We start from the raw sequence: 27547 nt of genomic DNA on the forward strand, positions 1-27547 counted from the left end.
ATCTTTTACTCTATTCTCCTTTCCATGTGCATTTAATTTTTTAACTCAGCTAACTAGGCTAAGAACTTCTTAACCTAGTAATACATGGCTACTCATGTTGTACCACATTTCCCCCACATGCCCTCCAAACATAACTGAAGACAGTGTGAAAATGACCTGCTCCAGAATTCCACAAAGGACATGTAGCTCTGTCATCCCCAAGATTAAGGGCTCTTAATCTAAGGTGCACTGATTGAACCCTGAGATCCTACACAAGTTTGTCCATGTACATACTTCTGGGGACAGGACTCACAACATCATCAACCTTGAGGAAATTCAATACACCCGTAAATATAAACCACCTCTTCTTTTAAATCATTGGTAATAGAAACCACCATTTTCTGAGCACCAGCGATAGCCCAGCTTTAGCCAGGGCTTTTTCCATGAAATCACTCTAACCTCTCTGAAAGCCTGTGTGGTATTATTAATGCCACTTTTACAGAAAGGAAACTAAAGCTCACAGAGATGGTAAAATTTTGCCAAAGCTTTACAAACAATCTCTAATGCTAAAATTCAAAACCAAACCAGTGTGACCACAAATTCTGTGTTCTTTCCACCCAACTGCACTATTGCGAAGACCAAAGGAAGTATAAAACCAGTGTGTGACCTGGCTTTCAAGGTCAACAATTCCAACATCCCAAGCGAATTTTATGATTTCTCAAGGACTTGGGCTGATGGAATATCCAGACTGACACTGAGGCCCTCCTCCAAATGAAAGAGGCAGGACCAAGGATGCTGTACCTCTTATGAAGAGCAGTCAGATAAGGCTTAAAGCAGAGAGGCCACTGGGAAGGGAGGAGGTGTGCACAGAGGTGGCCTTGAGGAGGAGCGGCTGCCATGGCAACACAAAGCCGCCGACAGGCTCCTGTTCCCGCAACCCATGGAGTTATAATAAATGTTTTGGGGAGGCATGGAGACAGCATGTCTTGCCTGAGCAAAACAATCAGAACTGAAAATTGATAATCTTGGGTTTTTTCCCCAACCCTACTTCAATATTCCTGGGTTGTGAAGACAGAAAGACCTTGCCTTGCATCGTGGCTCCAGGCTAATCAGCTGTGTGACCACAGATAGAGAACTTAAATTTTTATGAGTATGTCCTTTCCAGAAATGATAATGATGTGGGCTCCTTTGAAGGTTAGTTAAATGGGGGAATACAGGACAGGTGCCCAGCACAGAGGCTGGGGCGGAGCAAACCATTCTGTCTCATCCCTCTCTCCCCTCCCTGGTTTTCTCTGATGGCCGCAGGGTTCAGCGCTTGTCTCTCCCTCTCACACACACCTTATCATCCAACAGGTCACCCAAACCTCAGGGTATAGCACACCCTGGGTAGAGAGCATAGGAGAAATGAAGAGTGAGGATTTAGAGCTCTTCATGGCCAAGAGCCTCAAACCTGACCGGTCACCCCTCCTTCCACCCCAGAGTTCCCAAAGGGACTGTACAAAGAAGCAAGAGCAGAAGGGGAGTCGAAGTACAACTCCGACAATTCCAAATCCAAAGCTGAACTTTCTTAGGAAATTTAAGATCCGAGGTATTGCTGTCATTGTTATTGTTCCCGGAGGGGCGCGTGCAGCTTAATGGAGCTGCCCGGTCCTCTTAGGCAAGTGGATAAAGACAGACGAACACTGGGGAGTGAGGGAGTCAGCCTGCCAAACCAGGTGCAGCCTCCCAGGTCTGAAGAGGAAAGCAAGCAAATCCAGAACTTGGGTTCTTCCTGAATGTACAATGAACACCTGCACCTTCATTAACAAGGACAGCCCACTGAATACCCTGGACTCTGAATAATCTGATTGGTAACTCTCCTCTTCATGAGGGATCCAAGTGGAAGAAGGGTAGAAGCTGTAGCCACTAGGAGACAAGAGCATCCCTTCCCCTCGCTCACTCAGCCCCTCTTCTCCCTACACCCAGCTGCCACTGCCTTCTTCATACAGCAGCTCCCTGGGGCACCAGAGTAGCTTCCTCACTGGTCTCCCTGTCTCTGGGATTATCCAGCCAAATCCTGTAGACCTCTGATCATCCTTCTGCTCAGAACCCTTCAATAACTCCAAATCAATTGCAGAACAAAGCCCTCGTAGCAGGCAGCTCCTTCCAGACTCCTGCAGTGGCTCCAGCCTTATCTACAACCAGCCCCCTCCCCTGGCCACTTATTCACACACTTTCCAGGCTCTGCCTGTATCCACCCAGTCCCCTCCACCTGGTAAAAATGTCGTAAAATTCTCACCAATTACACCTAGAGATGGTGGCATACCATGTTCAAGGCCCAAGCCCAAGTGGCCATCTCTTCCACAAAGCCCTCCCTGATTAGTCTGGCCCTGGCCAACATCCTCCCAGAATACCATCCACCACTTTGATCTACAAAACTCTACAGCACTCAGAAGAGTGCAGGGCACAGTTACCCAGGACCTCATTCAACTCAACAACAACCCTAAGAAGCAGGTATTCTGATCATACCCATTTTGTCAATCAGAGTGCTGCCGTTCAAACAGTTCAAGCCACTTGAGCTAAATATCAGGTAAAAAGTGGTAAAACAAGAATTTAAAACCCAGTCTATCCTCCAAAAGATCAGAACTCTCTAATAACAGACTCCAAAGTTATCAAAATGTCTGAAATGTCAGATAAAAAAACCAAAAGAATGATTCTTAAAAACTTGAAGAGATCCACAAGAACATGGATAAACAGTTAAATGAATTTAGAAAAGTAATGCAGGATATGAATGAGAAATTCAGCAGAGATAAAGATTTTGAAAAAGAACCAATCAGAAATCTTAGAAATGAAGAACTCAAAAATTCAGTTGAAAGTCTCAACAACAGACTACATCAAGTAGAAGGAAAACTATCAAAGCTTGAAGAAGGTCTTTTAAAAATCACACATTCAGACAGACATAAATAAAAAAAATAAATAAGAAAGAATAAAGAGAACATTCAAAACCTTTGGGACAACATTAAAAAAAATCAAACACCTGCATCATTAGGATACCCAAAGGGGAAGAAATGATGGTTAAGGCCACAGAAAACCTACTCAATGAAATGATAGCGGAAACCTTCCCTATCTCGGGAATGCCATGGGATCTAGGTACAGGAGGCCTAGAGAACCTCACATAGACATGACCAGAAAAGATCCTCACCACACACCATGTTAGACTCAAACTGTCAAAAGTATAAGACAGCCAGGCGTGGTGGACCATGCCTGTAATCCCAGCAGACTGGGAGGCTGACACAGGAGAATTGCGATTTCAAAGCCAGTCTCAGCAACTTAGCAAAGTACTTAGTCACTCAGGAAAACCCCGTCTCTAAATAAAATATAAAAAAAGGTCTGGGGACGTGGCTCAGTAAGTGAGCACCCCTGGGTTAAATCGTCAGTACCAAAAAAAAAGTATAAGATGAAGAAGGAATTTTTAAATCTGCAGTTTTTAAATCTGCACATTCCAGGGCAACCCCATTAGACTAACAACAGATTTCTCAGCATCAACTTTACAGGTCAGGAGGTACTGAATGATGTATTTCAAGTCCTCAAAGAAAAGAACTGCCAACCGAGATTACTACACCAAGCAAGGCTGATTTAACAGACATTTACAGAACATATCATCTAACAGCTGCAAAAACACATTCTTTTCATCAATGCGAGAAACTTTCTCTGGAACAGACCATAATTAAGGTACAAAACAAGCCTTAAGAATTTAAAAAAATTGAAATCATATCATGTACCTTTTTTATCACAATGGAATCAAACTAGAAATCAACAGCAAGAGAAGTTTTGGAAATTATATAAATACATGGAAACTGTATTTATACACACCCTTCCAAGGCACACCCCCGGTGACACTCCTCCTCCATCCATGCCCCACCAGCCTTTGGTTACCACCCAGTCAGTCCACTCAAACTAGGATGGTCTGATTAGGTTACAATCTAATTATTCTACCTCTGAATACACCTGAATTAACACAGGAGCTTTTCAAGGACACCTAATACCTAAACCGTAACAACCAAAAACAAATAATGAGAGCAAATAAAATTAAAGTCTCCCAACAAAGACAAGTCCAAGATCAGATGACTTCACTGCTGAATTTTGCCAAACTTTTAAACAGCTAACATTAATGCTTCTCAAACTATTCCTCAGAATTGAAAGGGAAAGAACACTTCTAAACTCATTTACAAGGCCAGCATTGTCCTGGTACCAAAATCTGACAAGGACACAATAAAAAGAACAGACCACGGTGTCTGGTGGTCACAAAATTCTCAACAAAATACTAGCAAATCAAATTCAACAGCACATCGAAAAGATCAGACGCCTTGATGAAGCTGGTTTAATTCTAGGGATTCAAGAATGGTTCAACATACCCAAATCAATAAACAATATATCCCATAAATAAAAAATATAAATCATATGATCATCTCCACAGATGCAGAAAAGGCAGTTGATAAAATTCAACATCCCTTCATGATTAAAGCCCCACATAAATTACTTACAGAGCGATCAGACCTCAACATAATGAAGGCTGTGTATGACAGACCCACAGCCAACACCATACTGCATGGGAGAAAACTGAAAGCACTTCCTCTAGGATCAGGAACAAGGCAAGTGTGCTCTCTACTCTTATTCAATATAGTATTAGGAATTTTAGCCAGGGAAATTAAGCAAGAGAAAGAAATAAAAGGCATACAGACGATGAGATTCTATACAGAGAAAAACCTGAAGATTTCACCAAACGACCATTAGAACTGATAAATTTAGCAAAGTAACAGGATACAAATCAACGCACAAAAATCAGTAGCTTTTCTATACACCAATAATGAATTTGCTGAGAAAGAAATCACAAAAACAATCCTACTCACAGGAGTCACAAAAAAATAATAAAATACTTAGGAGTACACTTAACCAAGGAAGTAAAAGACCTCTACAATGAAAACTGCAAAATACTGAAGACGGAAACTGAAGAAGACACTGTAGGGTGAAATGATCTCCCATGTTCATGGACCAGAGGAACTGATATAATCAATGCCCATACTTCCCAAAGCAAGCTACTGTTTCATTGCAAATACCATCAACATACAAATGACATTCTTCAGAGAACTAGGAAAAAAATCCTAAAATTCATGGAAGCACAAAAAAAAAAAAAAAAAACCCAAATAGCCAAAAACAAACTTGAGCAAAAAAAAAAAAATAGAGCTAAAGGCACAGTACCAGATTTCAAGACATACTACAGGACCATAGTAACAAAACAGTATTGTATTAGCATAAAAACAGACACGCCAATGGAACAGAACAGAGGACCCAGAAATAAATCCATGCATCTGCAGCCATGTGATTCTTGACTTAGACGCCCAAATGTACATTGAAGAAAGGACAGCCTCTTCAACAAACAGTGCTAGGAAAACTGGAAGTCCACATGCAGAAGACTGAAACTCAGCCCCTAATTCTCATGCTGCATAAAAAGAAATTCAACTTAAAATGGATCAAAGACCTTAATGTAACATTTACCACTCTGAAACTACTAGAGGAAACAGCTGAAGATACTGGCAGAGACAGCAATTTCCTGGATAGGACTCCAAAAGCACAGGAAACAAAAGCAAAAACTAACAAACGGAATTCCCCCCAGAATACAAAGCCTCTGCACAGCTAGGAAACAGGAGAGGAGACAGCCCACAGGATGGAGGAAACCTCTGCCAGCTATTCAAATGACAGAGGATTAATATCCAGGATATATAAAGAACTCCAAAAAAAGGACAACAAAAAAGTAATTCAACTTCAAAAGTGGGGAAATGATCTGAATAGACACTTCCCAAAAGAAGTACAAATAGTCAATAAATAACATGAAAAAAATGTTCAAAATGATTAGCCATCAGGGAAACAAATTAAAACTACAATGAGATTCCATCTCACCTCAATTAGAACAGCTGTTATCAAAAAAAAAAAAAAAAAAAACCAGCAAATGCTGGTGAGGATGAGGATAAAAAGGACCACTTACACACTGTTGCTGAGAATGTAAATCAGCATAGCCACCACGGAAAACAGTAGGGAGGTTTTTCAGAAAACTAAAAAATAGATTTACCATATGATCCAGCCACACACTCTGGGTATATACTAGAAGGAACTGAAATCAGTGTACTAAAAAGATATTTGCAAATCCATGTTTATCAAGGCACTATCTACAATAGGCAAGTTATATAATAAACCTACTAGATGCTATCAATGGATGAAAGGATAAGGAAAATGTGGTATCATTACATAATGGAGTCTTATTCAGTCATAATGGAAAACAAAACCATATCACTTGCAGGCAAATGGATGAAACTGAAGAGCATCATGTTAATAAGCCAGACTCAAAGCAAGCACTGCACACTTTCTTTCATCTGTGGAATCTAGAGGGGCACAAAAGATTATAAGAAAGTAGAAGGGGGCTCTGGAGTAAGGGAAAAGAGGTCGGAGGAGAGGGAAGCAGGGTCAAAGAAGGCAACAGGGAGGGGGAATGTGATCAAAGTAGGTCACACGCATTATAAAAATGTCACAACGAAACCCATTACTTTGTGTAATTAATATGTGCTAATTTTTATAATTTTTAAAAACTAAAAAGAGAACAACCATATGATCTAGATATCCCATGTCTAACTATGCATCCAAAAGAAAAGAAGTCAGCATAAAAAAAGATACCTGCACGTCCATGTTTATCACTGCACTACTCACAATATCCAAAGTATGTAATAAGCCCAGGTACCTGTCAACAAATGCATGGATAAAGAAAGTATTGTTCTTCCGGTGGCAGAGCGGCAGATTACTGTGTGCGGGGCAAAATGGAGCTTGAGGCCATGAGCAGACAGATACACCAGCCCAGTAAAGCCAGCTGTCTTCCCCCATCTGACTGTGGTGCTTCTGGCTAATGGCATGTTCTTCACCTCCTGGTTCTTCATTTACAAGGTTACCTCCACCAAGTACACATGGGATATCTACAAAGAGCTCCTCATCTCCTTGGTGGCCTCACTCTTTATGGGCTATGGAGTCCTCTTCCTCCCTCTCTGGGTCGGCATCTACGTGTGAGCTCCCAAGGGCAACCACCAAGTGGCTTCACTAAATCCCTGCTTTTGTAAATTAATTTTTTTTACTGTTGCTAGAAGTGTCCCACCTACTGCTCAAATATAGGCAGATGTGTGACAAAAAAAAAGAAAAAATTATACAAGTACACAATGGAGTATTACTCAGCCATAAGGAATAAAACCCTGTCATTCGAAATACCACACACTAACTCTCATATGTAGAAACTAAAGAATAAAATCTTGATCTGGAAGTAAAAGGATTATTAAAGAATGTGAAAGAATAGGTGAGGATAGAGATGAGTAAAAGCAGCTGGGTAGACACAGTGGATCAATGGTAGATCAATGCATGACGTACACAAGCATGAACATATCACCATGAATCCCATTAATTTGCACAATTAACACATGTAATAAAAATTAAAAAATAAAAATGAAACCTGTTAAGTATTCTTTTTTATCACTCCAGTGGTATTTCAAATGGAGCCCAAGAAATCCAAAGATCAGGAATACCCAAACCTCGCTGGCTAGCAGAGTCACCCAACTACATGTTCCAGGGAACCCCCTACTAGAAATTGATTCAGCTGGCAAGGGGAAGAGGACACAAATTCACATTTTGTTTTAATGCCTAAGAAGTCTACAGAGCCCCTTGGATGCACCTGTTTTATTTGCTTATGAACAAGAGCTACTAGAAAAAGTTTGAAAACCCCTATCCTTCATCAGACACCCACCCTGCTTTACAGCAAGAACTGCCACAGCAAGATCTGCATATGACAGGTGTGAATTTCTACACTAACAGGCGATTTTCCTTGAAGATTCATAGGTGCTCTCGGGGCCAACACTGAGCTGAGAACTGCCTTTGCATATCAGGACTTCTTACAGCATGTCTGGTTTTTAAAAAGTGGATTATTTGAAAAATAAAATATCCCTACAATCTTAGAATTGCATTAGAAATGAAAAGCCAGGCCATCACACTTCCTTCTCCAGCCAGCTAGTCAGTTTTATCTCTGGCCAGATGGAGAATGAGAAGGTTCTCATCCATCAAATTTCTACCTTATCAGGTTGCACTGTGAGAAAGCCTGTCAAAGGGCTCAGTGGTTACCTTTAAATATACAAAGGAAATTTCTCCAAAATCTTAATGAGGTATAGGTACTTGGTGATGTGAGAAGAATTTCCAGAATCAGTTCAAGACCTGGTGTTCAAACCACGTTCTGTGGAGCCCCATTGCTGTGGAGGAAGCAGTCACAAAGGGAGAGCAAAGGATGCCAGGCCTCCCCCCCACTTCAGCCTGCGCAGCTCCACTTTCAGGTTTTCTCTCCATAAAAGTTCATATGAACAAAGAATTAATATGCTTTAATAAAAGAAAACACACACACAATGGAAGCCACTGGAGTGAGAAAGTCCTGCCATGGAGAGCTGGCAACCACCCCCATCTAACTGGGGCCACCTGTGCAGATTACAGAAGTTCAGAGCCGGGCTCAAGGCAGCCCTCCCCAGAAAGCAGAGGGAATTCAAACCGGGCAGGCCCAGTGGGGTCAGCACCAGACAGAACACCACACCTTTCTAAAAGCCCACCCACAGGATGCACTCGAGGTCCCGGCCCCCTCCTCCAGCCCCACCTCCTCTTCCCCAAGTGCCAGGCTTATTCATGCTCCAAGCCTTGGCACAGGCCTTCGCTCTACCAGGAATGCATTTCCACCTCCCAGTCCCTTGGGAAAACAGCTCCTTATCCTTGAGTCTCCACTCAAATCCACCTCCTCCCTGAAGCCTTCCTCCTCCACAGTCCCAATCTCAGAGCTCCCATAGCATTTACTCCATCCTGTTATCAGCACTCACCATGCTACATGCATTTCTATTACATTTCCCCACTAGGTGCCTTCAGAGAATAGCATATTTGATTTCAGTCCAGTTCTCCCAGTGCCCAGGACAGAGCCTGGTACAGAAACAAGAAAATAAGGAGCGATAAGAAAAAGGTCTCCCTGTCTGTGCCCTCATAGAGATCATGGCAATTCCTCAGGAAAACTCATGGGGACAGACTTTTAAACTCAAAGCAGCCTCATGCATGAGCCACCAAGACACTCCAAAGTCTCTCAATCCAAGAGCATTCTGACCCTCTTCCTGGTGGGATCAATGGGCTAGACAGAAACAGACAAGCACTTTCTTCAGTGCAGAGGTTACTGTTGAGCAAGGAGGAAATGTCTAGCTTGGTGACTTGACTGGTAAAGGGCAGACCACATTTGTTAATCAACAGTGTCCAGTAGATTCTTGTGGGCAGTGGTTTGTCATTCAAAGTCCCAAGTCAGCACCTGCAACAATATTAACAGCAGGAAAACAGCAAAGAAGAAATCTGACCAAGCTGAGCATCTACTTCTCTATACCAGGATCACATGTTAAATTTTATTCCTCATTTGTTTAATGCTAAGATAGATTAAAATCAACTATATTTTAGGGGAGTAAATGTTCATTTTAAGAGGTTAAGTAGCTGGCATAGAGGTTAAGCACCTCTAAGTGAAGCTGCAGTTCCAACCCAAGTCCACACTGACTTCCACTATTCCAAAGAAACCTACTAACATTGCTTCATCTCTCCATTTATTGATCATTTATGGTGTGCCAGGTATTATGCTAAGGGGTATACCCTATCAACTAATCCCTGTTCTTCTGATAAGAAATGGATGCCATGGCTCAGAGAGGCAAACTGTGTGTGAGTGATAGAGCCAGGACTCAAATCGAGCATGACTCTAGTCTCTGTGTTCGGGCTCTCTTAAGAAACTAGAATTGGCAGGGACAGAACTTCCTCCAACACAGTTCATTTAAATTGCACATTATTCTACAAGGATGCCAACTTAAGGTCTTCACACCTGATTTTAAAAATAACAGGGGAGAGTCTGAGCCATCACACCACCACAGCTCTGTGTTCTTGGCCCTAATCAACCACCTGAGACACTGTCTCCAAAGCCACCATGTTTTGATTATGGTTCTCCAAGAGATGTACTAAATGCCATCCCAATCTCCTTTGAAGCCATCCAACAATGAGAAGCATGAGAACTAGAGGAGTTCAGGCTGAACCTCCTGAAGTTAAACCACTCCATGAACGCACATGGGATCAGCCAGCTGGGTGCAGGTACAACTTTAATTAGATTGGGGGCTTCAACTAGCAAATGCATCCCATGGAGCCAAGTGCCCAGGTACTAAAGCACACACTTGTCAGGACAGCAGTTGATAGGCCCTGTAACAGAGGAGAGCATTACGAGACGTCTGGGGATGCCATCTCAGCCGAGGCCTCACACAGGCTGCAGTGCAGAAAGGCAGAAAGACAGAAAGACAAGATGATGATGCTTCGCTCCTCCTCCTCACCATAGAATACTGAGTGCCCGAGCCAGAGAGAACAAATCTGAAATAAAGAGCTCTCTCTCACCCTTCACCAAACACACACACTCAGGTACACACACAAGCTGGGCTAAAAGGAGAGAGCGTCTTAAGTCTCTGGGGCCAAATAACGTGTGAAAGTTAGAGATGAGAGAGTAGGGAAGAGAAAATCCCAGCAGCATCGCCATCACAGGCCACAGAGGCTAGGACACTTCAACACCACCATGAGCACAATGAATTGGAAATACAGGGGTTTTGTTTGTTTGCAAAGGTCTTCTGAATTTCCTTAAAGCAATATGGGTCCTCTGGCACAAGGAGGTATAGCACAACACAAGGGACCTATCTGAGAGCCTCACTTTTCAACCTATCTCATTATAAAGTAAAAGCGAAAGTGTGCACTCACAAGGCCTAATGATGTGCCTGTGCCATTACAAAGAATGTGCACTGAACAAACTGCATATCTCCCTCAGGACCATACTGAGCCAACTGGCACTGGGTTGCTGCAATTGCAGGCATGACGACCAACCCCCTGGCCCAACTCCTCCTGTTCATGCACAATCAGGCTCAGTAAGCCATCTGCCTCTCATCCAAACTGTGCTTCCAGCGAAAGCACTGTCTCCCCCAAAATGCCTAAGACCTGGCACAATGAGACTGGCAACAAATGCTTTTGGCGTGAGCTAAGGATAGTTTGATCACAACCAAAAGAATTTATGGACTTTCACAGAAACTAGAACCACCCAATATGGTCCTCTATTCAGACCTGAAGTCAGGCCTCATCTGTAAACCCGGCTGCAGTATTTCCAACTGATTTTGAAGCTCTTGTCCAAGAAAGAGATAACGGGAAATAAACAGCTATATCAGTCCCAGGAACTGAAACCTCAATGTGTACAAGCTCGGTGCCGTGGGCGGAGCTGACCAGCCCTGTTCAGAGCTGTCTGCTGGAATGGGGGCTGCGCAGGGCTCTGCACACCACAGTTCTCCTCACAAGAGCGCAGAGGCGATTCCTCCTGCAGGCCCCAGTGGCAGCGAAATCATCTTCACATGGTCTTCTTACAGGCACTGGCGACCTTGTGACAGAATTTCCCTTTTTACCCTCCCTGCCAGGAGATACAAGCTGAATTTTAAGTTCCCTCTTTGCTCCATGCTGCTGTTTCGCCATGCAGCTGTTTTTCCCTTGACCCTGAGTCCTTTATTTTTAATTGCATTGAATTTTACAACCTTCTGTAAACCTTCACAAATGTTTCTGAAACAGAGAAAGGAACAAATTACAATTTTCAAGGCTCCAAATAATCAGAATACATCAAGTTGGTTTTCTTAAGGGCATAATTTGCTGGTCTGCTGAATATGTAAAATTCCTTTCTTCCAAAAGCACAAGGTTCTTAACTGGTGGCTCGCCACTGCCATGACATGACATCTTAGGCAAACTCCTGAAATGAAGAGTCCACAGACCTGGGTCCATGTCACATATATAAACCATGGTCAAGCCACTGAAGTTATGAGGCTCAGATGAATCTCTAAAATGGAAATAGTATTCTCTGGCTCAAAAACAAGGTTGTGGGCCACATGAGAAAATAGAACAGCTATAAACTACAAGGTGCGACCAACAACTAGAGATCTTGCCTGCTGCGCTTCCATCACTGAAGAGCAATTTCCTTGACTAAAGAAAGTGTTGAAAACGGGGCTGACTGTGGACTGAGAGCAACACTGTGCTTTGGACATCTTCTTACCAGTGTTTTCCTCAGCCTGCCTGTGGGACACGGTAAAGTTCCAGTCAGCACAGGAGACCCAAAGCTGAGCACGGGAGTCCTCACAGGGGAACTGTGAATGTGCCCCAGCGCGAGGAGCCACAGCTGCGCAGCCTGCGCAGGGCCAGGTTCCTGCTCTCCTCCTCGGCGCTCTGGCCTCTCAGACCTGGCTAACAGGTCAGGGAAAGAGCTGTTCCATCTTCTCATTTTCTCATCTCCCAGTTGTCCCTCATCAATCCATCCTCTGGCCATCCAGACCACAGGTCCTTCTAAACTGCAAATCTAATCCTGTCAATCTTCTGCTTAATTCGCCTCCTCGGGGCTCCACAATCTAGAGGTCAGGTCCAAGCTCCCAAACTCTTTATCCCAGGCCCTCTGAAGGCCAACTTTCCTCCAGATAATCTCCAGCCATGGCCCTAGAGGCCACTGCCCTTCATTACAGGCCCAAATTCCTCTTCTCCAAACAAATCATATTCTGTTCCTCTGCCTTCAGTACAAAATCCCCCTTAGCGGCACCTACTTGTTGACCTTCAGCTCAAACTTCAAACCAATTCCAAAGTTACAATCCTCAGGAACCCTCTCTGGTCCTATAAGCCACTTCCTTTCTCCGTGCTCCCAGGGTAGTGTGTCCCCATCTCTGTTGTAGAATCGTGCCCACAGCCAGGAGAGGGCCTGTACAATGGATCCAATGCTGCCAAATGTATAAATGATCGCTTTGCTTTGCCAGGGAAGAAGGAGAGGCTACTAAGAGGACTGGGTTTTTGTCCCATTGTTTCAAACCAAAAGCAACACCAGTAGCAGCTGGCAAGTGGGAGGCACTCAGGTTAATTAATTAAAGAGCCTAGTAAACAGAAACAGCTGATGAGATATGCAAGGCTAGAGGGTTATGCTCCACCTGTGCCTATCCTTCACCAGGAAGCAAAACTGGCACCCCAACAAGTCTCCCCAGAATCTACACCCTATAATCTGATGCAAAACATTCTCATGAAGTGGACACAGCCAAATTCTTAGACTATAACCAGAAGTGAAGCAGACATACCATTGGGATGCAATATATATATGCAAAATGAAGAACACCTTCCCAAATCATCCTGTCAGACACATGTGTAGGACCTGATGAGAAGCCAGGAAGCTCTGAGCCCCAGGAGTGCGGACCTGAGGGAAGCACTCAGCCTGCACAGCTGTTGCTTTGTTCGGCCCAGGGCGTTGCAACCAAGTACTACTTCCTAGGCGCCTTCTCGCCTGTCTCCAAACATGTGGCTCTAGAGAGGCTGCCAATGAAGGTGTACACATGTGCACACACACACACACACTCCGGTCAAAGCCGATGGCATATGACCCACGCTAGGCTTCTCAGTACCTCACCTGTCTAGCCATCCTGACAGGAAGACCGCGGGGTAGTGGAGTGTGAGAGTCCTCCGTCCTGTGATCCCAGCAGGGCTGGCAGCGACGGGTCCCACTACTTGGACCTGGAGTTAACCAATGCAAGAAAAAGCAGCCATCTCTCAGAGACGTCCGCCCTTCCAGCAACTTCACTACACAAGACAATGCATTTCCCTTTCACCAAAGCCAGTCAGCTAGGTACCTGCTGCTTCCAAGGAGCCCCCTCAGAGTGTACTTGCCCAACCCCTTCCTAGCACAATCCTGGCCCCCCAGTCCTTGCCAAATATTTTAACCTCCTTATGAAAATGTACACATATTATACAGAAGTGCATCTTATGTCAGCAGCAGAGCAAAATTCTTTTAGAAGCACCAGGGGTTTTATGAATAAGTGAATTATGGATCCAACAATGTTATAGAGAGATTTCAAATGCTGACCAAATGATAAGGTAAAAAAAAAGAAGCACATAGTATATATACGAATGTATAATTACATGTGTGCATGTATCTCCCCACCTGCCCACCATCCAAATTTTACTAAATAAGCACTTTTATGATGACAGGGGCAGGGGACTATTTTAAGCCAAATAAATAAATAAGAATCCAACAGTGAAGAACATTGGAATGAACCATGAAAACTTCAACTCCATAAAGGACCTCTGGCCAGGCTTTTCTTTGCCTCATTCGTAAGGCACACTACTCCAGTCTTACCCCGTCACTCAACTCATGTGTCATCTCCTCCCAGAAGGTCTCCCTGGCTACTCCAGGCCACTAGGATCTTCTACACAAGTATACAGTAAGTTACTTAGTAATCTCATTCTTCAGTCTCAATGGTAAACTGCTTTACACTTTGTCATGTATAAGATTTCATCTTCCTTAGAAAAGTAAAACCTTCAGAAGCTTCCCTGGCCTCCCCTCAGCAGCTAAACCAGATGCATTTGATGTTCAATAACACTGACAAATTCGGAAACCGGCCTGCTCATGGCAGGCAATAATCTGGTATACTCTACTACTGCTGGTGGCAGCCTGAGTTGAGCCAGTTCTCTGTACTAATATCTGGCTGCATAATTACCCAATATAAAGATTTGCACCATATGACTTAGTAATCTCATTCTTCAGAATCTGCCTGAGGGATTTCAAGAAAAAAAATGATTTTATGCCCAAAGATATTCATTGTGGCATTATTTAAACAGCAGAAATATCCAACAAAGGAGGAAATCATTAAGTCATCACATGAAAGCCATCAGTGAAAGAGTACGCACCGCTGCACGTGATCACTGTGGAGCCTCGCAGAAGGAAGTTGCCTATGATAGAGCGAGTGCTCCAAAAACACAGTATAGGATTTAGTCTCTGATTAGACACAGCCCAGGAGCATCCCCACTGGAGGGGAAAACTGGAAACAGCATTGCTTTGTTAAGGTGGTAAAGTTGTAGCTGACATTTTCTTATTTCTCTAAACTTCCATTACTGCTCTCTTAATGGTTATTAAAAATGTTATTAAAATACACAAACATTTGTACTTCAATTCTCTGTTCAGTCTTAACATTAGGATTTCACCTAATCCTGGCAGCCCTGCCAAAAGCAACCCCAGAGAACAAACCAGTGATACCCAACGCTCTCTTTAGAGCCCTGTGCTCTAACGACTGCCTGGCTCTGGAGCAGGTAATTTAATTAACCTGAGTGTCAGTGATCACTCCGACTCAGGCCCTGTCCTGTCTGATGGCACCAAGGCTGGGTGTCTGGCTGTGACTCTCAGGAGGAATTAAATTAAAAGATGCTGAATACTTAAATTTTGATAGAATTGAAATTTAATAAGCCTACCAAATTGACAGAAAATTTTTAGATGCTAATACCCAATGCTGAATGGAATGCAGCCTTTTAAAAAGATGACACAGAGAAACCTGGGACAATCTTTGTTCCAGGACAATTTGAGTCTATAAAAGTCTTTAAAATATTCCCTGATTGATCCAGTAATTATACCTTTATCAAAAATAATCAATGACTGAATATTATTCACGTAAATACTCACGTAGAAGGATGTTTGCTGCAGCATTTGTTACAAGGCAAAAAAAGTAAAACGACCTAAAGGCTCTACACTAAGGGACTATTCAACACACTGCGGCACCTCCGAGTCATGGAAAACCACGCTGAAACAAAAACGGTGTTTCTCAAGAACAATCATGCAAAGAACCAACACTGAATCAAAAAGGGCCTACAGACCACATTCTCACCTTGATACCAATAGTGAGAGGCAAAGAGAGAACTAAAAGGACTGCAACAGCAGATAGTTAAGACTGGTGGTTTCTAGGTGAGATGATGATGAGTGAAGTATTCTCTGTATTTTTTTCCCATTTTTCTATTTTCTGCACTGAATATCTCCCTACAACCCAAACAGCAGCACAAGGCAGGCCAAACGCACCATCCACCACCAGGGGCCGGGCGCCTCTCACCTGGATGGTGCGGGCTCCCCTGCTCCCCTCGCAGCGGGCTTCCTCCAGGTCCCTCTCCAGTCTCGCCTTCTCCTGCTGCAGGTCACTGAGCTCCTGAGTGACCTTCTTAATGCTCCTCCGCAGTCTGTGGTTCTCTGAACTCTTAGTAAGGTTTTCTGAGCGCAGCTCAGCCAAGAGGGCTTCCTTTTCTGTCAGAGCAGCCTGGGAGCCTTCAGAGCCCTGGAAAAGAAGAGAGGGGGTGAGCTGATTTTCATGCCTCATTAAACAAACCAGGAAATCTGTTCCTTTTTTCGCCTTGGGGGGAAAAAGGAAAAGAGAAAGATTAACATAGACAACATTCAGGTTTCAAAGCACAAACAATATGAAGATTTTGGACTAACAGAGGATGTTTATGTTATGATCAGATATGAAAGAAAGCCTATACTTGTGTAGAAGAAGTATTTTTGAACAAAAGAAAACACAAAATGTTAACAGTAACTAACTTTAGTGGGGTGAAGATATAGTAAGTATAGTTTATTTTTTCTTCATTTCTCTATATTTTCAAATGTTCTGAGGTAAGTGAACATGTTACTTTCATAATGACAAAAAAAATGTCATATTAAAAAGGAAGAAAATCAGTAGCTTCACAGCTTCACTTGAAAAGCAGTGATGGATCTAAGCACTAGCTGTTAAGATGGCTTAAATCCAGAGGACGACAAGGAGAGGTCAGCATGGTAGTTCCAAGGTCACTTTGAAAAGCTATAATTTCAGCAAAGTCCAAGAGTTTGTCAAGAACACCTTTATTTCATTAATACACTGTTCACCTGAAAAACTGCATTCGTGATCACAAACATGAAAAAAAAAAAAAAAGCCATGACCCAGCAATAATTAAAGAGAGCAAATTAAAACAAGTTCTCAGATATCAAGCAAGACTGTTTTAATGGGATACTCAGGGCTGGCAAACTTGTGTGAATGGCACAACTCTTCATAGTTGTTCTTGAATAGCCAGACATGCAATCATGGAACAGTGGTCCACTTTATTCTGAGATATACATAGCCCTTGCTGCTCTGCCACTGTGACTTATTTTTAAAAGGTCATATTTCTTTCTCTTCTCTACCTGCTCCTCCCTAATCCCTCCCCCTCTCTAATCTCAGGGGAAACAGGATTACCTTCCTTCCCCATCCCAGGCAGAGTTATCTGTCCTTGAGCACACAGGAACAAAGTAATACAGACTCTGGGGATGGCACCAGAAGGTCTCAGAAATAACTCCCTCCCAAATTAACAAGTGAATTACAACTCTGGACAGAGAACATGTGGAATGTAGCCTTTGGATCTCAGCCTCTGGGACAGGAGTCCTCTATGTTTCTCCTTTGCTGGCAAAGCAATAAAAACTTTTTCTTTTTCTCAAAACTGGGTCCTCGTTACTGGATTGGCATCAGGGATAAGGACCAAGCTTTTGGTAACACCCAGAAGCCAGGAAATATACTGGGAGAAATGTAAATAAATATAATCCTAGATGAACAGATTGATACATACATCGAGTACATCTGTATAGCATAAACACGTTCACACTCATCCCAGTAATTCCATTCCTTGAATTGAATCTCAGAAGATCCCAAAATATGGAGAAGGGAGGGTATTTACAAAGTTATTCATCAGTCCTTGTCCCCAATACCAATCTAATAATGAGGACACATTTTGAGAAAAAGAAATTTTATCGCTTTGCTAGGGAAGGAGAAACACAGAGGATTCCTGTCCCAAAGGCTGAGATTTTGCCCATCAAGGGGAACAGAGGATTTTTAAAGAGGTAATCCAAAGGCTACATTCCACATGTTCTCTGTCCACAGTTGTAATTCACTTGTTAATTTGGGAGACAGTCATTTCTGAGATCTTTTGGTTCCACCCCCAGAGTATGCATGACTTTGGGGTGTGTGCTCAGGGACAGATACCTCTGCCTAGCATGGGGAAGGAAGGTGATCCTGTTTCCCCTGAGATGAGGGAGAAGCAAGGAGAGAAGAGAAAAAAAACATGTCCTTTGAAAAATGACACAGTGGCAGAGCAGCAAGGGTTATATTCAAAGCATAAAGTGGACCAATGTTATATTATTACTTATAACAGTAAAAAATAAGAAAGAAATATGCAAAAATAAAGTATGATGAATATACACAATGAAATCTGAAAACTACATTTGCAAAGAATCAATAACATGGGAATATATCCAAGTTACAGTGTTATATGAAAAAAATAAAAAACCTAATTTTAAATGATCTAAAAAAAAATCTATACATAAAAGAAAGTCTAGAAGAAACACATTAAAACATCAATATTGAGTGGGTCATTTCCAGATTTCTTCTTTTTCTTTCTAATCAGGGGAGGAGTGGAAGCATATGTAATCTTCTAATCAGGAGAAAATAAAACTTTTTAATAAATCTGTTCTTTTACTTTGACTAATATGCAAAATTAAGAATTCAAAAGGAGCTGACAGTTGAATTCTCAAAAGCCACAATTCAGACTCGAATAATAGCTCCAGCTTCTTGGCCTTTCCAGGTCACAGGTGTTCAAGTGTCAACCCAGTTGTTCAGGAAGTGGACTACAACCACGGTGAACCTGGGGGCTACAGACCTCTGCTGTTTGAGGGCCACCTAAAGCCCAGTCATCGGGCCTATGTTCCCCTAATTGCTTATTTGACACAGAGCAACATGAAATGAGAGTGAGCACCAATCAAACTGCAATGTAACTTTATGAAAGCTTCCGGTTTTATTTCTTTGGAAATTAATAAAAAGTGGGAAACCTAGGTCAAAAGGCCAAAAATATTTTTTTAAATGTCTATGACATCCAGGCATGGTAATGCACTCCTATAATCCCAGTAACTCCGTAGGCAGGAGGAATGCAAATTCAAGTTCAGCCTCAGCAAATTAGCAAGGGCCTAACAACTCCGTGAAACTCTGTCTCAAAATAAAAAATAAAAAGGGCTGGGGATGTGGCTCCACGGGTAAGCAACTCTGGGTTCAATCCCCAATACCCCCCCCCAACAAAAAATGTTTAAACTCAACAAACAAAAGAAAGTATACAATGATTGTTAAAATTCCTCTTGAACAACAGTTACAACTCCCCTTTTGTGCTTTATTAAGCACTGATTTTATAAAAGGAGCTAAACAAGCACTTTTACATACAGGGTGTCTCTCTTTTTCATACCAACTGCAAAAGTACACATTTCTGTGCCCATTTAAATAACAAGTTGAGAACTACTAAATGACTAGTCTGTCTTCAGACCACAGTGACTAGATCTGGGATTCAAATGACTCAGGGCCTGTGTTCTTTCCACAGCACTGCACTGCCCTGCCCAGGGCAGTGAGGATTCCAATGAACTCAAAAAAAAAAAGAAAGAAAGAAAAAAGAAAAGAAAAGGAAGGAAGGAAGGAAGGAAGGAAGAAGAATGAAAACAAGGAGAATGAGTTGGGGGTGGGGGTGGAGGTTAGAGACAGGAACATCAATTAGGCACTTGTTAAATGTGCCTAATTTTGATATTAACAGTTATTATCAAGCGAGGAGAGTTCTACGGGATTTCCACATAAATAGGAATGGTGAAACTTCTTTAAATATCTAAGCTTAAAGAATTTAAATGCATTGATTCTATTCATTTCATAACACTGTCCACGTTGAATTTTCCTTAAATGGCTTTTTAATCTACTTCTCTGGAGGGCTTTCTACCTTTTTCTGAATGATGCTCAATGGCAAATATTTGGTCCAATTAAACATGGTCAGAAGCTAAAGGCCAAATATAATCTTAAACAAACCACCCTTGCCAATTGTGTAGAAACATGTTGAGCTCAAAAGGGAGAGAGTCAGAGCCCTGGGTTCAAGGCCAGCTTCAGGTGTGTGACCTGGGAGGTGATGCTACCTTTGACAACTGAGTAAAGAATTCAGACATCTATACCACATGTGACTCAACTGTCTCAAAATAAAAAAGACTGAGTGCATCTATATATACTACTGTGGCAAGAATGTTGGGTAAAGAAAAGAAAAAATACACAGGTCTGTAATCCCAGCAACTTGGGAGGCCAAAGCAGCAGGATCACAAGTTCAAGTCCAGCCTGGGCAACTTAGTGAAACCCTGTCTCAAAATAAAAAATTAAAAGGACTAGAGATGTAGCTCAGTGGTTTAAAAAAAAAAAAACTGGGTTCAATCCACAGGACCCCAAAAAATGAATAAATAAATAAAAAGTAAAAATAAACTTCCTACAATATGCATTTCAGTTTTATAGTTAGAAGAGGGATGCCATTTCCAATTTGGAAATAATTTGTTTAAATGGGTTTGGAAGAATGCCAGGCAGCCCACACTGCAGCTCGCACCGAGTCATACCTGGGATCAGAATTCACGTCTCTGTGCATCTGTGCTTGGGCAGCCACTCCAAGGCTTAACTATCAGTTACTGTCACTTCAGTGTCAGGCTTGAAGCCAGCCCTGTGAACTTTGGCTCTTCTACTACTGCTGCAATTAGTTCAGATCGTGTGATATCCAAAAGGCCCCAATACATGGAAGAGACACTTTACACGTCTGTGAAAACCATGCACATACCTCAAACAGAAAACCAATATATGTGTACCGTGTACATTTACTCACAGAGTAGTAGGAAAAAACAGGCTTTGGAGACAGATTTGAATTCAAATCCTGCCACAAACTCTCTACCATTCACAAACACACTATCTTTTTGGATAAAGGTTCAAAGAAGGTTCTCCAAACAGCCCACCTGACATACATAACCCCAGGAGTTACAACAGTCCCTGAGCCCTGTGCACTGCAAGACTTAAATATTCTGAAAGTCTTTCAACTAGGACTAAGAGTTATTAAATTAATAAATGTATGCAATAATTCTGGGAAACATTTAAATTCATAAGACTCCTTTCTTTTCTTCAAGGCCCAACATAATAAGTAAAATACCCCAAAGCTTATAAGAATGTCGGGTCTCTGGCTATCAATTGCCAACATATATATTTTTTTCTTAAGCAATGGAAAATTGGATGGTTTTCCTAAGGATTCAACTTTTAAAGCTTGTTATTTTCTAAGCTAGGGGAGAAAAAACAGAGTGAAATGTAATTGCAGCTCCATTTCATCAAGTACTGTCAACACAGTAGGAGAGGGCAAGTCTGAGACTCACAAAAGCAGAGGTTTATCTAGCATACCATGATTTAAACCAAATTACTTCAATTATTCTTATTGTGAACCAAAGCTCTGCAAAAGATAAGGAAGGGATGTGAAGATTAGGAATCCACATGCCCTGGATTTAACTTCTAACTTCCACCTTACGACCACAAGCAGCACTGGCGCAGGGACAGGAAGAAGACCCTGGGCAGCATGGACTTACTGGGCTGGCGGATTCCTTACATCCTGAGTCATAGGTATAAACTGTTTCGGGAAACCAGAAATATGGGAAGAAAATTCTTAAATAATTAAAGAGCACAAAACTGAAATTAGGAAGAGAGAGAGAGACAGACAAAGGGGAAAATAGGAGTCCCTCTAGTACAATGTGGTAGGGCAGCAAAAGAGAAAAGACCAGCCATAAAAACATCAAGACCTCTGGAACCAAAACTCAGAAGGAAGAGGTGGGATTGAAGCAGCCAGGTGAGGGAAGGTTTGGGATGGCAGGCAAAAGCTCAAGCTGGGCAATGAGATTGACTCAAACCCCAGCTCTGTCACTTACCAGTGAAAGGACTCTAGCAAGTTACTTCAATCTGTCAACCTGGACTTCCTCAGCAGTAAAACAAGATATTAACAGTGCCTACTTCACAGAGCTGCTAGACAGATAACTGAGATAATCTATGGGGAGCACCTAGCAGGGCCTGGCACCAAGTATGTGTTCAATAAAAGCCTGCTGTTATTCACAATCACTGCATTTAAATCCTGGCCCCACAGTTTGCCAGCTGTGTGGCAGTGAACAAGCTACACACCCTTGCTGAGTTTTCAAAAACCTCACAAATATAAGGGTGGGGATGATTACCTTCCCCACAGGGCTGGGGAGATCACATGAGATAATCCACATACACTGCACTAATACTCGGCACAGAGTAAACTCAACACTGCAACTCTGGGAATGGTTATCACTGTTATCATATTGAGGAGGGGGCTAGAGAAGCTCCCAAAGCTGGCAGAGAACTTCCCCTTAAACAGACTGAGCTGATTCTATCACTGAAGACCACCCACAGCTCTCCTTATTTAAATCATCCAGGTTCCCTTCAGCTGCAAAGCCCTGACCTCATCCGGAGTTAGGATAAGAGACAGTCCCAAGGCTGGGAGTGTGGCTCAGTGGCAGAGCATGAGCACTCAGTGCCTAGCACGCCCGGGGGTGGGTAAACACACCCTGAAATTAAAGTGAACACTCACCTGGCATTTCAGGATCTGTGCTTCCTGTGTTTTCTGCAGCGCCTCTTTGGCCTCAGCAAAGGTAGCACTGAGCTCTTTGATTTCAGAGTTAAGTTCTTCAACCTAGCAAAAAGTAAGGAATGGCAGCCAAATATATAACTGGGCTCTCCTCTCTGCTCAGCCCAAATGCTCTTCCTGCTCAATTGTGTATACAAGGGCTCTGTGGTCAGAAAATACCTGAGTGGGATTTCTAGTTGACTAGCTGGATGAATTAACCTCTTTAAGATCCAATTCTCTCAACTTCAGCTATGGTTCATGTGTTGGAAACTTGGTCCTCAGTGTGGCAACACTGGGAGGCGAGTCCTTTAAGAGGTGTAGCTCAGTGGGAGATCCTTACATAAACTGGTCCTTAAGTCAGCTCTTAGGAGGGACTCTGGACTCCTAGTTTCTCTATGACTTCCTGTTTGGAGATCTCTTCCTCTTGACCATGCTCCTAACAACCATCATTAGGCCCTCAAGAAAGGCTGAACGGGGCTGGGGATGTGGCTCAGGCAGTAGCGCGCTTGCCTGGCGTGCGTGCGGCCCGGGTTCCATCCTCAGCACCACATACAAACAAAGATGCTGTGTCCGCCGAAAACTAAAAAATAAATATTAAAATTCTCTCTCTCTCTCTCTCTCTCTCTCTCTCTCTCTCTCTCTTTCTTAAAAAAAAAAAAAAAGAAAAGAAAGGCTGAACGTATGGGGCTACCTTTAAAACTGTGAGTTAAATAAACCTCTTTTCTTGATAAAGCTACCCCACCTCCGGTACTTAATAAGATGAGGTTACCACCACTCACCCAACTATAGAGTTGTTAGAATTAAATGAGGTAATATGCACTCGTGCTCAAATGGTGCTTGGCTCATACCAGGTGTTACTACTATTACTGGCCACAGAGATGACCCACCCAACCACCTGGCCTGGCTAGTCCCAGAATTTCATCTTCTAGTGACCGCCTCCTATACCCTAGGGTCAGCTATGAACTACCACGACCACACGGTATACTTTGCTAGCACCCAGAACTGTTCCCCAACACAGTGAGGTCTCCAGCTTCAGCTGGGCCCTGAACCTCCAACACATGACAAGAATGGTGGCTGCTGTTATTAGGAGCCAAACCTCTGTTGCACCAAACTCCTGCATTCCTTTAGCTTCGTTAGCACCCGTTTCCTGCTCAGGCTCCTACTCCTGCAACCATTCCTGCTGCCTGCTTTGTGCGCTCCTGACCCTGTCCCTGAAATTTTGCAGTCCCCCGCAGTCTCACCCTCAGCCTCCTTTCCCATTCTACTCTCTCCTTGGGTAAACAGGCCAACTCTCAGATTTTAAAGCCCACCTGCAGACAGGGGAGTGACTCCAAGTCAGCTCTTCAGGTTGACCATGCTCTCCACGCTTTACAGACTTGCAGATCCATCTGCCTCCTGGACAGCTCAGCCAGGGCTCCCAGGCCAGTACTCTCTAAACAGCCCATCACCCACACCACTGCCCCAGCTCACCACAAGACTCCATTTTCTATGCTATGGTCTGAGCTGGTGGCACCCCCAGGTCCCTAGACATGCGAGTCAGACACCTAAAGTCACTCCTGACTATCCCTTATCTGAAGTCCAACATCCAACATTAGATTTCCACAACCTTATTTCTAATCTTCAATTACGACTCTCACCAGGGCTCCTGACCTCTCTGCCTCCATTCTCTCCCTCCTATAATTTACTCTCCAAATATTGCAGAGGCCTCTCTAAAAGGAAAATGGGACCACACCCTCCTACCCAAGAGCCCCCAGTGGCATGCCCCCTGAGCAGCTGAAAATACGTTTAGTCCCCTCCTCTGGCTGCCCCTGCAACCAGTCCAGCTTCTTCTTTCGCCTCACACAAGTTCTCCACTCTGTGTTCGGGCAGCCCCAGGCTGGTTTTGGTGCCATACACACACCCTGGCCTATAATCCTGTTATGACTTGACCAACATTTTCCCTCTGTCCAAAATGGCCACCCATCTCTGCCTTCCTTCCCATCTAACACCCACACTCTCCTTCTTTAAAATTCAGATCAGGATCTGCTCCCCTAAGTACACTCCCTGTGCCCCACATCTACACCTAATCTGAATCGAGTCCCCCACCCTCTGCCACCCCAGCCCCTGCACCTCCCTCAATCACACCTATCACTCTTGGTTCTGCACTGGACTTGCGAGCAGAGCTGGGTGTCCCCTCCATGTGGGGCCTAGCGCCTAGCATATCACTGGGACACAACTGATAGCTCCAATGACAAGAAGACAGCCATCAGCCATCTCCTTGGATCCCAAAGACAACCAACCAGATGGCTCTTTAACTGGTCCAGTCACAGGTTCATCAACTCCTTTATCTCAATTTTCTACTAACCATCAAAAGATCAGATCTTGACTACAACTGTCCACCAGGGCAACCACTACGAGATGAACATCTGGACTTCAAACTCTGGGGAAAAAGGCTAAAGGTCTCATTATAACCTTTGTTTTATTGATTTTATATTGAAATGATATCTGGGACGTATATATTATTAAAGTTAATTTTACATGTTTCTTTATACTTCTTTTTATGTGACTATTAGGAAATTTAAATTACATGTTTAACATATTTTTCTTGGGCGCACTGGATTTCCAATGAAATAAAGGATCCTTTCCCCACTTTTTATACTGTCTCAGCTCTCTTATGAACTTTTTACCTAAAGCTAAAAATTCAGGGTAGAACAGGCCAGTGACAGAAACTAATAAAGAAAAATCTCACCTCAAGTGTATCAGACATACCTCTTTTTCCTTTGATTTTAATGCCATGGTTAGGCCCTGAATGGCTTTATCCCTCTTTAAACTATTTTTCTTCTCTGTAGCAATTTCTCTTTCCTTTTCTCTCAGGTCCTTCTGAAGTGCCTAAATTAGATTAGAAAAAGATTCACTAAGTTGATGCGTTGCAACCAAAATGCACTGTAAATATATCTTTAAGAGCACACTCAAATGCAGTTATTCTATCTTATTCCTGTCAACCTGTGATTAATGTTTCCAAGTCGAGCTGAACGCAGTGGCATCAGCTCCAAGTTACTGTGTTACTGCTCTCGGCAACAGGACTGGGTGAAGGGAAGGGGATCAGATCAGCTGAGATGATGACAGCTATTCCTATGGGAAGGACTCCAGTGCCTTCCAAAATCTGAATACAGTCACATCAGAGTCTTTGAACTGTACCAGGTTATTTGGAGGGAAATAACAGATCATTAATTTCATTCCTTAATGCTACAAAAGCTAGCAGAGAATCTGGTTTGATGGAGACTAAACTACACATTTACAGTTTAAGTTTATTTCTAAAGATAATCACTGCTGCCTTCCTCCTGGGTTGCTGTAAGGGTCAAATGAGGTAATGGACATGAAAGCACTTTCTATGCTGCGGGCACAACACAAATCCGGCTACCATGACTGGGAGAGCCCATGGACTGGCAGGTCTGAGTCCTCACCATAGTCTAACCAGCTATGTGATCCTGGGCAAGTGACCTCACCTTCCTGGTCTCAGATACCATATCTGTAAAACAGGACTGTCTACACAGAGTTACCACAAAGATTGAGAAACTCCCTCTAAAGATTCTTAAGTTTAATGGCACCCAGGAGCATTCAATAACTGACTGCTAAAGATACACCGAATTGTCTATCACACTTGGAATAAAACAAGAAGCAAGAATAGGAGAAATCTTCAATAAAATGTATCAATATACCTGGATCCTTTCTTCAAAATGACTTCTCTCCTTCTGATGCTCCATTTGTGCAGCCTAAGAAAAGATATTCGTTAGACCCAGAGAGACGGCACCCACAATAGCTTCCCTAAAACAAGCAGAACAAGCACCTCATGAACCTACTTTTCCCCATTGCTGTGGCATTCATTAAGTCAAGGGTTCTCTCCTTTTCTCTTCCCCGCGGAGTGCAAAGGAGGCTTAAAAGGAGAAGTAGGAGGCAATGTCATTTCCTGGCAAGGCTAAAGAACTCACTGATAAGGCAGAGACAAAGGCCCTGCTCCATAAAGGAACCAAGACCTTCACAAGCACCCAGAACATGCCCCACTGTGAACCCCCTGCATGCAGCAGCCACCCTTGCTCCAGCAAGAATGGAAGCTCTAGTGGCTGGGGATGTCGCTCAGTGGTAGACCACTTGCCTAGCACATGTGAGGCACGAGGTTTGATCCTCAGCAGCGCATAAAAAAAGGAATACATAAAATAAAGGTATTGTGTCCACCTACAACTTTAAAAAAAAAAAAAAAAAAAAAGGAAAGAAAGAAAGAATGGAAGGTCTAGATCAAGACCCGCCTGCACTTCCTGGCCCTGACCTCCCTCTTCCAAACAGTAGCTGTGGAGGCCACCTAGAGTCAGGGCAGGGGTCTAGGGGTTTGGGGTCAGCTATCAGTAACCCCCCTCTTAGAGCCTGGAAAAATATAACAACTCCTCTGAGTCTGGTTCTAAACTCAAAAGGGGACAGGGATCTCCTCCTGGCCAGGTGGCTGGGAAGACTGAATGAGGTGGTCCACTGAACCCCTCGCATGCCACCAGGCCCAGCAGGGCTCACTTCCGTCCCCCCACCACCTCTGAAGTTTCAGACCAAAGCTGGCCTCAAGCCTGCCTCTCACCACACAGGTTAAACAGACAAGCACAATGCACCACTGTTCTACTCTAAGAAAGCCCAATGATGAAACCAGAGTCCGCAGGCAAGGACAGATTAACACATGATGAGACAGACCAGCGGGCACTGTTTTTCTAACCAACTCTTCATGTGAGAGGAGAGAGAAAATGCCAGGTCCTGACAAAGGCTGTTTCTGCTGATTCTTCGCTCACAGGACTCATATTTGGAAGCTGACCATGTATGAACCACACAGAATGAAGGCCAGTCCATCTCCCATAGAGGAGTAGGATCTGGTAAAGCGCCCCCTGGTGCCCTGACACTTCACCTCAGCATCTCTCTCCTTTTCCTCCCTCAGAGCAGCAGAGTGTCTTCGGAGCTCTTCAGATGACACATTCTCATCAAGACATGCTGTCTGAGATTTCTCCTCTTCAAGGCACTGAATTAAAGCTTCTCTGCTCTTCAAAGACAGCTTCAACTCCTCAATCAGTCTAAAAGAGAACAAAATTTAAATATTAATTCTATGCTGTTCTCTTAGCTCAGTGGAGCAGGAGGAGGC

The 27547-nt window shown here is 43.2% G+C and overlaps 1 protein-coding gene and 1 pseudogene across 5 annotated transcripts in view; one reads left to right on the top strand and one right to left on the bottom strand.

The window, feature by feature from the left end:
- The window catches only part of Cdk5rap2 (CDK5 regulatory subunit associated protein 2), a 185962-nt gene that overhangs the window by 109307 nt on the left and 49108 nt on the right, over positions 1 to 27547 (bottom strand). For all 5 annotated transcript variants that reach the window (XM_071600877.1, XM_027945288.2, XM_071600875.1 and 2 more), the window contains exons 8-12: positions 27317 to 27479; positions 26097 to 26150; positions 25147 to 25266; positions 22363 to 22464; positions 16002 to 16220 (exon numbers count right to left, since the gene is read on the bottom strand). In XM_071600877.1, the coding sequence (XP_071456978.1) occupies positions 16002 to 16220; positions 22363 to 22464; positions 25147 to 25266; positions 26097 to 26150; positions 27317 to 27479 (658 nt within the window). The remainder of the gene's footprint in view (positions 1 to 16001; positions 16221 to 22362; positions 22465 to 25146; positions 25267 to 26096; positions 26151 to 27316; positions 27480 to 27547) is intronic.
- Positions 6825 to 7189, top strand: LOC114100531 (dolichyl-diphosphooligosaccharide--protein glycosyltransferase subunit TMEM258 pseudogene; annotated as a pseudogene).

The sequence above is a fragment of the Marmota flaviventris genome, chromosome 13 (genome assembly GCF_047511675.1).
Source record: "Marmota flaviventris isolate mMarFla1 chromosome 13, mMarFla1.hap1, whole genome shotgun sequence".
Lineage (NCBI taxonomy): Eukaryota > Metazoa > Chordata > Mammalia > Rodentia > Sciuridae > Marmota > Marmota flaviventris.